Genomic DNA, 15,000 nt, shown 5'->3' on the forward strand with positions numbered 1-15,000 from the left:
CAGGAAGGTGAGTGAGGGGGAGAGGCGCTCCGTCCTCTCTAGTGAATTGATTTTACACTTATCTCCAACCAGGCAGATCTTCTACTTCCTCTTCCTTTTTTCTCTACGTTCTCTCTCTAGCTGAACTTTTTATTCGCTCCTTCTACTCGTTCCGACATCAGACTGTACGTTCCTACACCAGACTGTACGTTCCTACACCAGACTGTACGTTCCTACACCAGACTGTACGTTCCTTCACCACACTGTACGTTCCTTCACCACACTGTACGTTCCTACATCAGACTGTACGTTCCTTCACCACACTGTACGTTCCTTCACCACACTGTACGTTCCTACACCAGACTGTACGTTCCTACATCAGACTGTACGTTCCTACACCAGACTGTACGTTCCTACACCAGACTATACGTTCCTACACCAGACTGTACGTTCCTACATCAGACTGTACGTTCCTACACCAGACTGTACGTTCCTACACCAGACTGTACGTTCCTACATCAGACTGTACGTTCCTACACCAGACTGTACGTTCCTACACCAGACTATACGTTCCTACACCAGACTGTACGTTCCTACATCAGACTGTACGTTCCTACACCAGACTGTACGTTCCTACACCAGACTGTACGTTCCTACATCAGACTGTACGTTCCTACACCAGACTGTACGTTCCTACATCAGACTGTACATTCCTACACCAGACTGTACGTTCCTACACCAGACTGTACGTTCCTACACTGCACTGTACGTTCCTACACCAGACTGTACGTTCCTACACCAGACTGTACGTTCCTACATCAGACTGTACGTTCCTACACCAGACTGTAATTCCTACACCAGACTGTACGTTCCTATACCAGACTGTACGTTCCTACACCACACTGTACGTTCCTACACCAGACTGTACGTTCCTACACCAGACTGTACGTTCCTACACCAGACTGTACGTTCCTACACCACACTGTACGTTCCTACATCAGACTGTACGTTCCTACACCACACTGTACGTTCCTACACCAGACTGTACATTCCTACATCAGACTGTACGTTCCTACACCACACTGTACGTTCCGACACCAGACTGTACATTCCTACATCAGACTGTACGTTCCTACACCACACTGTACGTTCCTACACCACACTGTACGTTCCTACACCAGACTGTACGTTCCTACATTAGACTGTACGTTCCTACACCAGACTGTACGTTCCTACATCAGACTGTACGTTCCTACATCAGACTGTACGTTCCTACACCACACTGTACGTTCCTACACCACACTGTACGTTCCTACACCAGACTGATGTGTCACTACCCGCTTGTGCCTGTGTATGTGTACATGACTGACTGTGTATGTGTACATGACTGACTGTGTATGTGTACATGACTGACTGTGTATGTGTACATGACTGACTGTGTATGTGTACATGGCTGACTGTGTATGTGTACATGACTGAGTACTACAAGGTGTTGTCAAGAAAAGCAATTTGTTAGTGTCTCAGATGACTTCTTTATCACGATGAATAGTAGCAGGACCCTATAGAAAGCTGAGCACCTCTCCTCTCCTCTCCTCTCCTGTTGTAGCCATGCTGGTTAAGTGTGCCTTGAATTCTAAATAAATCACAGACAGCTTCACCAGCAAAGCACCCCAGACCATCACACCTCTATGCTTCACGGTGGGAACCACACATGCGAAGATCATCCGTTCACCTACCCTGCATCTCACAAAAGCCAAAAATCTCAAATTTGGACTCATCAGTCCCACGCTCGTGTTTCTTGGCCCAAACAAGTCTCTTCTTATTATTGGTGTCCTTTCTTTCCAGCAATTCAACCATGATGGCCTGATTCACGCAGTCTCCTCTGAATAGTTGATGTTGAGATGTGTCTGTTACTTGAACTCTGTGAAGCATTTATTTGGGCTGCAATTTCTGAGGCTGGTAACACTAATGAACGTATCCTCTGCAGCAGAGGTAACTCTGGGTCTTCCTTTCCCGTGAAAGTCCTCATGAGAGCCAGTTTCATCATAGTGCTTGATGGTTTTTGCGACTGCACTAGAAGAAACTTTGAAAGTTCTTAAAATTTTCCGTATTGACTGACCTTCATGTCTTAATGCAACGATGGATTGTCATTCTCTTTGCTTATTTGAGCTGTTCTTGCCATAATATGGACTTGGTCTTTTACCAAATAGGCCTGTCTTCTGTAAACCACCCCACCTTTTCACAACACAACTGATTGGCTCAAACGCATGAAGAAGGAAATCAATTCCACAAATTAACTTTTAACAAGGCACACCTGTTCATTGAAATACATTCCAGGTGAATACCTCATGATGCTGGTTGAGAAAATGGCAAGAGTGTGCAAAGCTGTCATCAAGGCAAAGGGTGGCTACTTTGAAGAATCTCAATTATAAAATATATTTAGATTTGTTTAACCTGTTGGGGCTAGGGGGCAGTATTTGCACGGCCGGATAAAAAACATACCCGATTTAAACTGGTTACTACTCTTGCCCAGAAATGGGAATATGCATATAATTAGTAGATTTGGATAGAAAACACTCTAAAGTTTCTAAAACTGTTTGAATGGTGTCTGTGAGTATAACAGAACTCATATGGCAGGCCCAAACCTGAGAAGATTCCATATAGGAAGTGCCCTGTCTGACAATTTGTTCTCCTTCTGTGGCATCTCTATCAAAAATACAGCATCTCTGCTGTAACGTGACATTTTCTAAGACTTCCATTGGCTCTCAGAAGGCGCCAGAAAGTGGAATGACGTCTCTCCAGTCTCTGGGCGAAAAACAGCAGGAGATTTTGTGAGTGGTCAGGCTGAGAACAGTGTCACTGGAGATGCGCGTTCATGTGAGTTCTCAATTTTTTTCTTTCAGCCTTTGAATGAATATAACGTCGCCCGGTTGGAATATTATCGCTATTTTGCGAGAAAAATAGCATAAAAATTGATTTTAAATAGCGTTTGACATGCTTCAAAGTATGGTAATGGAATATTTTGACATTTTTTGTCACGAAATGCGCTCGCGCGTCACCCTTCGGATACTGACCTGAACGCACGAACAAAACGGAGGTATTTCAATATAACTATGGATTATTTGGAACCAAAACAACATTTGTTGTTGAAGTAGAAGTCCTGGGAGTGCATTCTGACGAAGAACAGCAAAGGTAATCCAGTTTTTCTTATAGTAAATCTGAGTTTTGTGAGTACCAAACTTGGTGGGTGTCAAATTAACCTCCCTTGTCCAGGGAGGTTAACACTTTTTTGGTTACAACATGATTCCATATGTGTTATTTCATAGTGTTGATGTCTTCACTATTACTCTACAATGTAGAAAATAGTCAAAATAAAGAAAAATCCTTAAATGAGTAGGTTTGTCCAAACTTTTGACTGGTACTGTACATTACATTTAGGTCATTTAGCAGATGCTTTTATCCTTTTATTTTTTATACATTTTCATACTTCACTGGTCATGAAGTAGTTTAATGCAGAAAACGTAGTAATTACCTACAATGACCATAATGCATTATGCATCTACTTGTCCGGTCTGTGTGGGACAGACATGGAGAGATAGAGATGGAGAGGGATAGAGAGCATTTGCTTTGCGAGGTATCTCTACCTGAAAATACATGTTCTAAGAAGTGTTTGATAGCTGCTGTTCAGCAGTAATAAAAGTATGCCTTATTTACTTTGAAGAAATTCAAAAATAGTGATTTTGTCAGACAGCTTAGGCAGATGTATAGAGATGAGATGATGACTTGGAACTAAATAATGAAGTCAGCAAATAAAACAAATGTCATATACACAACATCTGAAATATTTTATTAAAGGAATCAAATCAAATGTTATTTGTCACATGCGCCGAATACAACAGGTGTAGACCTTACCGTGAAATGCTTACTTACAAGCCCTTAAAACCTCTTACATCTAGATGTTCCGCTAGCGGAACGCCTCGCCAATATCCAATGATAGAATTACAAACACCTCAAAAATCCCAAAACTTCAATTTTTCAAACATATGACTATTTTACACCATTTTAAAGACAAGACTCTCCTTTATCTAACCACACTGTCCGATTTCAAAAAGGCTTTACAACGAAAGCAAAACATTAGATTATGTCAGCAGAGTACCCAGCCAGAAATAATCAGACACCCATTTTTCAAGCTAGCATATAATGTCACATAAATCCAAACCACAGCTAAATGCAGCACTAACCTTTGATGATCTTCATCAGATGACACCCCTAGGACATTATGTTATACAATACATGCATGTTTTGTTCAATCAAGTTCATATTTATATAAAAAAACAGCTTTTTACATTAGCATGTGACGTTCAGAACTAGCATTCCCACCGAAACACTTCCGGTGAATTTACTAAATTACTCACGATAAACGTTCACAAAAAACTTTACAATTATTTTAAGAATTATAGATACAGAACTCCTTTATGCAATCGCGGTGTCCGATTTTAAAATAGTTTTTCGGTGAAAGCACAGTTTGCAATATTCTGAGTAGATAGCCCGGCCATCATGGCTAGCTATTTTGACACCCACCAAGTTTGGCACTCACCAAACTCAGATTCACTATAAGAAAAATTGGATTACCTTTGCTGTTCTTCGTCAGAATGCACTCCCAGGACTTCTACTTCAACACCCAATGTTGTTTTGGTTCCAAATAATCCATAGTTATATCCAAATAGCTGTGTTTTGTTCTTGCGTTCAAGACACTATCCGAAGGGTGACGCGCCGGCGCGTATCGTGACAAAACATTTCAAAATATTCCATTACCGTACTTCGAAGCATGTCAAACACTGTTTAAAATCAATTTTTATGCGATTTTTCTCGTAAAATAGCAATAATATTCCAACCGGGAGACCTTGTTTTCGTTCAAACACTGAAAATAGAAAATGGAGACTTCACATGCATGCGCACACCAGTGTCATTGTTCTCAGAACGACCACTTTCCAAAAGCCCTACTGTTTTTCGCCCAGGGACTGCAGAGTTATCATTCCCCATTCTGGCGCCTTCTGACAGCCTATGGGAGCCTTAGAAAATGTCACGTTACAGCAGAGATCCTCTATTTTTGATAAAGAGGCTATAGAAGGCCAAGAAATGGTCAGACAGGGCACTTCCCATATAGAATCTTCTCAGGTTTTGGCCTGCCATATGAGTTCTGTTATACTCACAGACACCATGCAAACAGTTTTAGAAACTTTAGGGTGTTTTCTATCCAAATCAAATAATTATATGCATATTCTAGTTTCTGGGCAGGAGTAATAACCAGATTAAATCGGGTACGTTTTTTTATCCGGACGTGAAAATACTGCCCCCTATCCTAAACAGGTTAACCAACAATGAGTTAAGAAAATATTTAACAAATAAACTAAGGTAAAACATTTTAATTAACACAATAAAATAACAACGCTATATACAGGGGGTACCGCGTCAGTGTGCGGGGGTACAGGTTAGTGGAGGTAATTTGTACATGTAGGTAGGGGTAAAGTGACTAAACATAGATAATAAACAGCGAGTAGCAGCAGTGTAAAAACAAATGGGGGGGGGGGGGGGTCAATGTAAAAATGGTCCGGGTGGCCATTTGATTAATTGTTCAGCAATCTTATAGCTTGGCGGTAGAAGCTGTTAAGGAGACTGCTGGACCTAGACTTGGCGCTCCGCTAAAGCTTGCCGTGTGAAGCAGAGAGAAGAGTCTATGACTTGGGTGATTGGAGTTTTTGGGCCTTCCTCTGACACTGCCTAGTATATGGATGGCAGGAAGCTTGGCCCCAGTGATGTACTGGACTGTACGCACAACCCTCTGTAGCGCCTTACGGTCGGATGCCGAGCAGTTGCCATACCAGGCGGTGATGCAAATGGTCAGGACGCTCTCGGTGGTGCAGCTGTAGAGCTTTTTGAGGATCTGGGGACCCATGCCAAATCTTTTCAGTCTCCTGAGGGGGAAAAGGTGTTGTCGTACCCTCTTCACGACTGTCTTGGTGTGTTTGGACCATGATAGTTTGTTGGTGATGTGGACACCAAGGAACTTGAAACTCTCGACCCGCTCCACTTCAGCACCGTGAAAGGGGGCGTGTTTGGCCCTCCTTTTCCTGTAGTCCACAATCATCTCCTTTGTCTTGATCACGTTGAGGGAGAGGTTGTTGTCCTGGTACCACACTGCCAGGTCTCTGAACTCCTCCCTATAAGCTGTCTCATCATTGTCTGTGACCAGGCCAAGTAATGTGAATGAATGATGGTTAATAAGTGACCAGCATTAATGGGCAGTCACTACCATCATGGGACTTACCTTCTGACAGGATGGCAGCACACAGCACTTGGAGGCTCATGGTTCTCACCCCTTTCCATATACGTATACAGTAAATTTAACAACTTCCAGAGCAACCTCATGGTGGGTATAGGGAAAATTAGAGTATCATGTAGTAGCCTAAACCTATCGATGTCACATTGAACTGGGTGAATAGAATGTGAATGACAGTCATCCAATATGCTTTAATAGAAATAAGGCCATGCTCATTAAAAAAACCTATTGTCTTCCTTCATCTTACACGGCACCAACCGTCACTGCACCACACCTTACAGCTCTAAATCTGCTGTAAACCATGATATCACACTCACACGTCTGTCTGTTAGCTGGCGACGTGATCTCCTGCACTCTGCCCTCTACTGGACACAGAGAGAGGTGCAGCCACCTGGCACCTGTAGTACAGGACAAAGGAGCAAGAGGACAGTCTCCTATCAACCACTGTCCATTGGCAATAAAGTGTTGATTGAATTGATTTGTACAGAGAGGTGTGGTCTGTAGGTGGTAAAACGGAGGGACTAGTATGTGTCTGTTTATAGTGGTAGCTCATGCACCAAGCCTTCTGCCTGCCTGGGTTCCCTCTACAGTATGTTACTCTATGAGCTGTGGATCCAGACACTCTCTATGAGCTGTGGATCCAGACACTCTCTATGAGCTGTGGATCCAGACACTCTATGAGCTGTGGATCCAGACTCTCTATGAGCTGTGGATCCAGACACTCTCTATGAGCTGTGGATCCAGACACTCTATGAGCTGTGGATCCAGACACACTATATGAGCTGTGGATCTAGACACTCTATGAGCTGTGGATCCAGACACACTATATGAGCTGTGGATCTAGACACTCTATGAGCTGTGGATCCAGACACACTATATGAGCTGTGGATCTAGACACTCTATGAGCTGTGGATCCAGACACTCTATGAGCTGTGGATCTAGACACTCTATGAGCTGTGGATCCAGACACTCTATGAGCTGTGGATCTAGACACTCTATGAGCTGTGGATCCAGACACTCTATGAGCTGTGGATCTAGACACTCTATGAGCTGTGGATCCAGACACTCTATGAGCTGTCTGTCTGACTGCTAGATAGCCGCAGTGTCCTCTGCCCTCCCTCTCTCTCCTCTCTCATCCCTCATGTTATCCCTCTCTCCTTTTTCCTCCTGGACCCTCTTTTCTTTTCCCCCTCTCTTTTGCTCTCCCTCTCTTTGCTCCACCCTCGCTCTCTCCTTTTCTGCTTTCCTCTCATCCATTCCTCCTTGTCTCATTTCCAGCTCTCCTCTCATCCCTCAATCTCTCTCTCTCCTTTCTATCTCATCTGTCTTTGATGAACACGCTTTGTCACATTCCAATGATTTGCCCCTCTGTCTTGCTCTTTCGCGCTCTCTCTTATCCCGTTCACCCAACCCTTCTTGTTGCCTTTCTTTCTCCCTCACACATTCTCACTCCACCACCCTCTCTCTCTCTCGTATGCGCTCTCTTGCTCACTTGCCCCCCCCTCTCTTTCTCTCCCTCTCTCTGCGACGCTAGCGAAGTCTGCTACCAGTCTCAGCCATGTGCACACAGAGGATGAAGCTCCCTCTCTCCATCTCTTCTCCTAGGAGAGATTGAATGGTTCTCTTTCTTTGCCTCAGCATCCATCCATGTCTTTCCTCTCGGAGTAGGACTGAGAAAAGGAGGGAGAAAATGAAACAAGGGAATAGAGGACAAAAAGAGGAGAGGAGAGGAGGAGTGTAGCAGAGACAGAGATCTCTCCCCCTGATCTCAGGGCTTGCAGGCAGCGGAGGGCTGACTAGCCCAGGTTGCGTGTGTGTGAGATCAGGGGTGTGTGTGAGTGTGTGTTGGCTCTCTACTCTCGCGCTCCGCTGTTGGATTGTGTTTAATGGAAAAGGAGGGAGATTAAAAGGACAAGAGGAGAGGAGAAGTCAGGACTGAGAAGAGAAGAGGAAAGACTGGTGAGGACTAAATATTAGACAAGAGGAGAGAAGTGGAGGAGAGGAGAAGAGAAGGAGAGGAGAGGAGGGTGGAGAGGAGGAGAGGAGGGTGGAGAGGAGGAGAGGATTGTGGAGAGGAGAGAAGCAGAGGAGAGGAGGAGAGAAGGATAAAGGACAGACAGATCTGCAAAGGAATGATGCATCACTCAGGCAACATTGGGAGGTCGAAGACCCTCTCTCACGCTCATGAGACAGGTAAGATCCTTGGTGCATTCCCCTGGTGTTAGCGTAATGGAGCAAGGCACGGATCTCTTGGCTGAGCCTGCCGGAGCGAATCCCTGGTCTCACAGTACCACTCTGCTCTCACACACACGCACACGCACACACACACATATACAGACACACACAACCTAGGGGCTTTAAAACTTGAGACTTTCTCTCACGGACATTTAGCCCAGTGCTCTCTCCCCTGATGCTGTGTTTGAAGGACATACTCCAGAGATGACCCCGGAGATTGGAGATGAAATGTGCAGTATTGTGTAGGGGATGTTGTTATGTTCTGTGTGTAGGGGGATGTTGTTATGTTCTGTGTGTAGGGGGATGTTGTTATGTTCTGTGTGTAGGGGGATGTTGTTATGTTCTGTGTGTAGGGGGATGTTGTTATGTTCTGTGTGTAGGGGGGTGTTGTTATGTTCTGTGTGTAGGGGGATGTTGTTATGTTCTGTGTGTAGGGGGATGTTGTTATGTTCTGTGTGTAGGGGGATGTTGTTATGTTCTGTGTGTAGGGGGATGTTGTTATGTTCTGTGTGTAGGGGGGTGTTGTTATGTTCTGTGTGTAGGGGGATGTTGTTATGTTCTGTGTGTAGGGGGATGTTGTTATGTTCTGTGTGTAGGGGGATGTTGTTATGTTCTGTGTGTAGGGGGGTGTTGTTATGTTCTGTGTGTAGGGGGATGTTGTTATGTTCTGTGTGTAGGGGGATGTTGTTATGTTCTGTGTGTAGGGGGATGTTGTTATGTTCTGTGTGTAGGGGGGATGTTGTTATGTTCTGTGTGTAGGGGGGTGTTGTTATGTTCTGTGTGTAGGGGGATGTTGTTATGTTCTGTGTGTAGGGGGATGTTGTTATGTTCTGTGTGTAGGGGGATGTTGTTATGTTCTGTGTGTAGGGGGATGTTGTTATGTTCTGTGTGTAGGGGATGTTGTTATGTTCTGTGTGTAGGGGGGTGTTGTTATGTTCTGTGTGTAGGGGGATGTTGTTATGTTCTGTGTGTAGGGGGATGTTGTTATGTTCTGTGTGTAGGGGGATGTTGTTATGTTCTGTGTGTAGGGGGATGTTGTTATGTTCTGTGTGTAGGGGGATGTTGTTATGTTCTGTGTGTAGGGGGATGTTGTTATGTTCTGTGTGTAGGGGGATGTTGTTATGTTCTGTGTGGAAGAGGATGTTGTTATCTTCTGTGTGTAGGGGGATGTTGTTATGTTCTGTGTGTAGGAGGATGTTGTTATGTTCTGTGTGTAGGGGGATGTTGTTATGTTCTGTGTGTAGGGGGATGTTGTTATGTTCTGTGTGTAGGGGGATGTTGTTATGTTCTGTGTGTAGGGGGATGTTGTTATGTTCTGTGTGTAGGGGGATGTTGTTATGTTCTGTGTGTAGGGGGATGTTGTTATGTTCTGTGTGTAGGGGGATGTTGTTATGTTCTGTGTGTAAGGGGATGTTGTTATGTTCTGTGTGTAGGGGATGTTGTTATGTTCTGTGTGTAGGGGGAGTCTCTCTGTGTGTAGGGGGAGTCTCTCTGTGTGTAGGGGGAGTCTCTATGTGTGTAGGGGGATGTCTCTCTGTGTGTAAGGGGAGTCTCTCTGTGTGTAGGGGGAGTCTCTCTGTGTGTAGGGGGATGTCTCTCTGTGTGTAGGGGGAGTCTCTCTGTGTGTAGGGGGAGTCTCTATGTGTGTACGGGGAGTCTCTATGTGTGTAGGGGGAGTCTCTCTGTGTGTAGGGGGATGTCTCTCAGTGTGTAGGGGGAGTCTCTCTGTGTGTAGGGGGAGTCTCTCTGTGTGTAGGGGGAGTCTTTCTGTGTGTACGGGTATGTCTCTCTGTGTGTAGGGGGAGTCTCTCTGTGTGTAGGGGGAGTCTCTCTGTGTGTACGGGTATGTCTCTCTGTGTGTAGGGGGAGTCTCTCTGTGTGTACGGGTATGTCTCTCTGTGTGTAAGGGGAGTCTCTCTGTGTGTATGGGGAGTCTCTCTGTGTGTACGGGTATGTCTCTCTGTGTGTAGGGGGAGTCTCTCTGTGTGTAGGGGGAGTCTCTGTGTGTACGGGTATGTCTCTCTGTGTGTAGGGGGAGTCTCTCTGTGTGTACGGGGAGTCTCTCTGTGTGTACGGGTATGTCTCTCTGTGTGTAGGGGGAGTCTCTCTGTGTGTAGGGGGAGTCTCTATGTGTGTAGGGGGAGTCTCTCTGTGTGTACGGGGAGTCCCTCTGTGTGTAGGGGGATGTCTCTCTGTGTGTAGGGGGAGTCTCTATGTGTGTACGGGTATGTCTCTCTGTGTGTAGGGGGAGTCTCTATGTGTGTACGGGTATGTCTCTCTGTGTGTAGGGGGTCTCTCTGTGTGTAGGGGGAGTCTCTCTGTGTGTACGGGTATGTCTCTCTGTGTGTAGGGGGAGTCTCTGTGTGTACGGGGATGTCTCTCTGTGTGTAGGGGGATGTCTCTCTGTGTGTAGGGGGAGTCTCTATGTGTGTAGGGGGAGTCTGTATTTGTGTAGGGGGAGTCTCTCTGTGTGTACGGGTATGTCTCTCTGTGTGTAGGGGGAGTCTCTCTGTGTGTACGGGGATGTCTCTCTGTGTGTAGGGGGATGTCTCTCTGTGTGTAGGGGGAGTCTCTATGTGTGTAGGGGGAGTCTGTATTTGTGTAGGGGGAGTCTCTCTGTGTGTACGGGGATGTCTCTATTTGTGTAGGGGGATGTCTCTCTGTGTGTATGGAGGGATAATGCATGCTGCTGTGTGCGTACTGAGGGACCATACATACGTGTGGGTGTGTGTGTGCCTGTGCGTGTGTCTGTGTGCCGGTCTAGATACGTGTGTATGTATCTTGACAGTCATTTGATTGATTGACAGCTAGCTGACAGCAGGTAGCTGATGTTCTCCAGCTTGCAGCCATTCACACCATAAGTTATTTATGTGTGTGTTTTCAATATTTACAAGGTTTCCCCTGCTTCGGTCCTTCTCTAATTCACTGGCCTCACTGTAATTGACTGAAGAGGCTGGCATGTTCAGCTGTGATTTGCATGTGATTAGAAAAGATAAGTGGACAATTGAGTGTGTTTTTGTTGCGTTATTCATTTGTGTATGGTGTGTGTGTGCGTGTCTGTGTGTTGTGTATGAGAGTTGGCCCTGAGAGCAAGGACACACACCAGCCCAGTCTCTTCATTGAGGAGGATAATATTGGTAATCTGATGGCTCTACAGACACCACTTGATGATAGACATCATCGGCCAGAAAATCAGAACAGGTAACCATGGTGACCAATTACCAGTTAGAACTTCTGATCATGCCTCCCTCCCTTTCTTTCTTTCTTTCTTTCTTTCTTTCTTTCTTTCTTTCTTTCTTTCTTTCTTTCTTTCTTTCTTCCTTTCTTTCTTTCTTTCTTTCTTTCTCTCTTTCTTTCTTTCTTTCTTTCTTTCTTTCTCTCTTTCTTTCTTTCTTTCTTTCTTTCTCTCTTTCTTTCTTTCTTTCTCTCTTTCTTTCTTTCTTTCTCTCTTTCTTTCTTTCTTTCTTTCTTTTTCTTTCTTTCTTTCTTTCTTTCTTTCTTTTTCTTTCTTTCTTTCTTTCTTTCTTTCTTTCTTTTTCTTTCTTTCTTTCTTTCTTTCTTTCTTTCTTTCTTTCTCTCTTTCTTTTTCTTTCTTTCTTTCTTTCTGTCTGTCTGTCTTTCTTTCTTTCTCTCTGTCTGTCTGTCTGTCTGTGAGTCTCAGTGTGAATCTACACTGAAGAATGAACTTGTTACTAGGATTACTGCTAATGAATGCTACCATCTCTATTATTATCTCTCTCTTTCTCATAATATCACTGGGTGGTCCACGTGAGGTCTGTCATGCTGTTAGGACCCCCTCCTGTGATTGACAAGTGTGTTTAATAGTTGATGAGTAGATACAGAAACAACACATGGAAACACTGCAAATGAGTCAAGAGTACTCCCTCTGTGAAAGTGAGGGGGAGAGATAGAGGGAGGGGGAGAGAGCGATGTTAATTGAAAAGATGGATGGCATAAACCCAGCAGCCCCTCATCAGTCTATCATTAGAGGAGAAGAGAGAGGGAGAGAAAAGGAGGAGAGGAAATATGATTATTATTCCATTATTGTTTTAATAGCAGATGATTTATCATGCATCATTCATAAATCATTTAGCAGGTGGAGAGTGGAAATACTATACACCTCTATCTCTCTCTACTGGCTTCCTGCCAGGGTCTTAGCTCAGACAAAGGAGATGGACTGAAGAGAAACATTTTGTACATAGATAGACAAACACTCTAGCTCATACACACACATACATATATACACACACACTCTCCTTTCCAAGAGTAGCTAACATCTCTCCATTCTATCTCTCTCCCTCTGCTCTTCCATTCTCTCTCTCTCTCTCTCTCTCTCTCTCTCTCTCTCTCTCTCTCTCTCTGTCAGACACTAGTTCCCCCTGCTGGTGTTCAGAGGTACTGATGTTACCCAGAAACACACACACACACACACACACACTTTTGACCTAAGAATGAATCTGTTCCCTATTGTATATTCCTCTTAAACCCAAGGTTGAGCGCCACACAGCCAGTCTGTATATTCAGTCAGGTTATCTGGGATACAAGTCAGTATTCAACGTCCGTCCATGTCAGAATACGTCGGGAGATGACGTGGCAAGCGGCCTCTAAGGGCAACAGTGAGTGCTGTTACCTTTAAGTGCGTTATGGATGGGGTGCGTTATGGATGGGCGTAAGCATCTGAGGTTGCAAGTTTGAATCCAGTGATAGAAAGTTGTATTTGATATTTTTGTTTTCAGCCTATCCCAAACCTCAACCCTAACCTTAACCATTCAGAGTTGATGCCTAATCTTAATAAACTTAACCCTAACCTTAACCATTCAGAGTTGATGCCTAATCTTAATAAACTTAACCCTAACCTTAACCATTCAGAGTTGATGCCTAATCTTAATAAACTTAATCCTAACCTTAACCATTCAGAGTTGATGCCTAATCTTAATAAACTTAATCCTAACCTTAACCATTCAGAGTTGATGCCTAATCTTAATAAACTTAACCCTAACCTTAACCATTCAGAGTTGATGCCTAATCTTAATAAACTTAACCCTAACCTTAACCATTGAGAGTTGATGCCTAATCTTAATAAATTTAACCCAAGGTAAGGTTGAGAGACACAGCGTTTAAACCCAAGGTAAGGTTGAGAGACACAGCGTTAAAACCCAAGGTAAGGTTGAGAGACACAGCATTAAAACCAAGGTAAGGTTGAGAGACACAGCCTTTAACCCCAGGTAAGGTTGAGAGACACAGCGTTTAAACCCAAGGTAAGGTTGAGAGACACAGCGTTAAAACCCAAGGTAAGGTTGAGAGACACAGCCTTTAAACCCAAGGTAAGGTTGAGAGACACAGCGTTTAAACCCAAGGTAAGGTTGAGAGACACAGCGTTAAAACCCAAGGTAAGGTTGAGAGACACAGCCTTTAAACCCAAGGTAAGGTTGAGAGACACAGCGTTAAAACCCAATGTAAGGTTGAGAGACACAGCCTTTAAACCCAAGGTAAGGTTGAGAGACACAGCGTTAAAACCCAAGGTAAGGTTGAGAGACACAGCGTTAAAACCCAAGGTAAGGTTGAGAGACACAGCGTTTAAACCCAAGGTAAGGTTGAGAGACACAGCGTTAAACCCAAGGTAAGGTTGAGAGACACAGCGTTAAAACCCAAGGTAAGGTTGAGAGACACAGCGTTAAAACCCAAGGTAAGGTTGAGAGACACAGCGTTAAACCCAAGGTAAGGTTGAGAGACACAGCGTTAAAACCCAAGGTAAGGTTGAGAGACACAGCGTTAAAACCCAAGGTAGGTTGAGAGACACAGCGTTTAAACCCAAGGTAAGGTTGAGAGACACAGCGTTAAAACCCAAGGTAAGGTTGAGAGACACAGCGTTTAAACCCAAGGTAAGGTTGAGAGACACAGCGTTAAAACCCAAGGTAAGGTTGAGAGACACAGCGTTAAAACCCAATGTAAGGTTGAGAGACACAGCGTTTAAACCCAAGGTAAGGTTGAGAGACACAGCGTTAAAACCCAAGGTAAGGTTGAGAGACACAGCCTTTAAACCCAAGGTAAGGTTGAGAGACACAGCCTTTAAACCCAAGGTAAGGTTGAGAGACACAGCGTTTAAACCCAAGGTAAGGTTGAGAGACACAGCGTTAAAACCCAAGGTAAGGTTGAGAGACACAGCCTTTAAACCCAAGGTAAGGTTGAGAGACACAGCGTTAAAACCCAATGTAAGGTTGAGAGACACAGCGTTTAAACCCAAGGTAAGGTTGAGAGACACAGCGTTAAAACCCAAGGTAAGGTTGAGAGACACAGCGTTAAAACCCAATGTAAGGTTGAGAGACACAGCGTTTAAACCCAAGGTAAGGTTGAGAGACACAGAGTCAGTCAGAGAGTCTATAGCAGCATGTTTTCATCCAGGGCATTTACACTAAACAGACAGAAAGAGAAGAGAGGAAATGTGA

The 15,000-nt window shown here is 44.4% G+C and overlaps 1 protein-coding gene and 1 long non-coding RNA gene across 2 annotated transcripts in view; both read left to right on the forward strand.

Annotated features, from left to right (window-relative positions):
* Positions 1-7,100, forward strand: part of LOC115206742 (teneurin-2-like) — a 166,905-nt gene extending 159,805 nt beyond the window's left edge. The window contains exon 6 of the mRNA XM_029773949.1: positions 6,964-7,100. Coding sequence (XP_029629809.1) covers positions 6,964-7,100 — 137 coding nt within the window. The remainder of the gene's footprint in view (positions 1-6,963) is intronic.
* A 7,254-nt stretch (positions 7,101-14,354) lies between these two features.
* LOC115205621 (uncharacterized) overlaps positions 14,355-15,000 on the forward strand; it is a 649-nt gene continuing 3 nt past the window's right edge. The window contains exons 1-2 of the long non-coding RNA XR_003880649.1: positions 14,355-14,804; positions 14,904-15,000. The exon at positions 14,904-15,000 is cut by the window's right edge and continues 3 nt beyond it. This is a non-coding gene — a long non-coding RNA (uncharacterized LOC115205621). The remainder of the gene's footprint in view (positions 14,805-14,903) is intronic.

This window comes from Salmo trutta, chromosome 13 (assembly GCF_901001165.1).
Source record: "Salmo trutta chromosome 13, fSalTru1.1, whole genome shotgun sequence".
Taxonomy (NCBI): Eukaryota; Metazoa; Chordata; class Actinopteri; order Salmoniformes; family Salmonidae; genus Salmo; species Salmo trutta.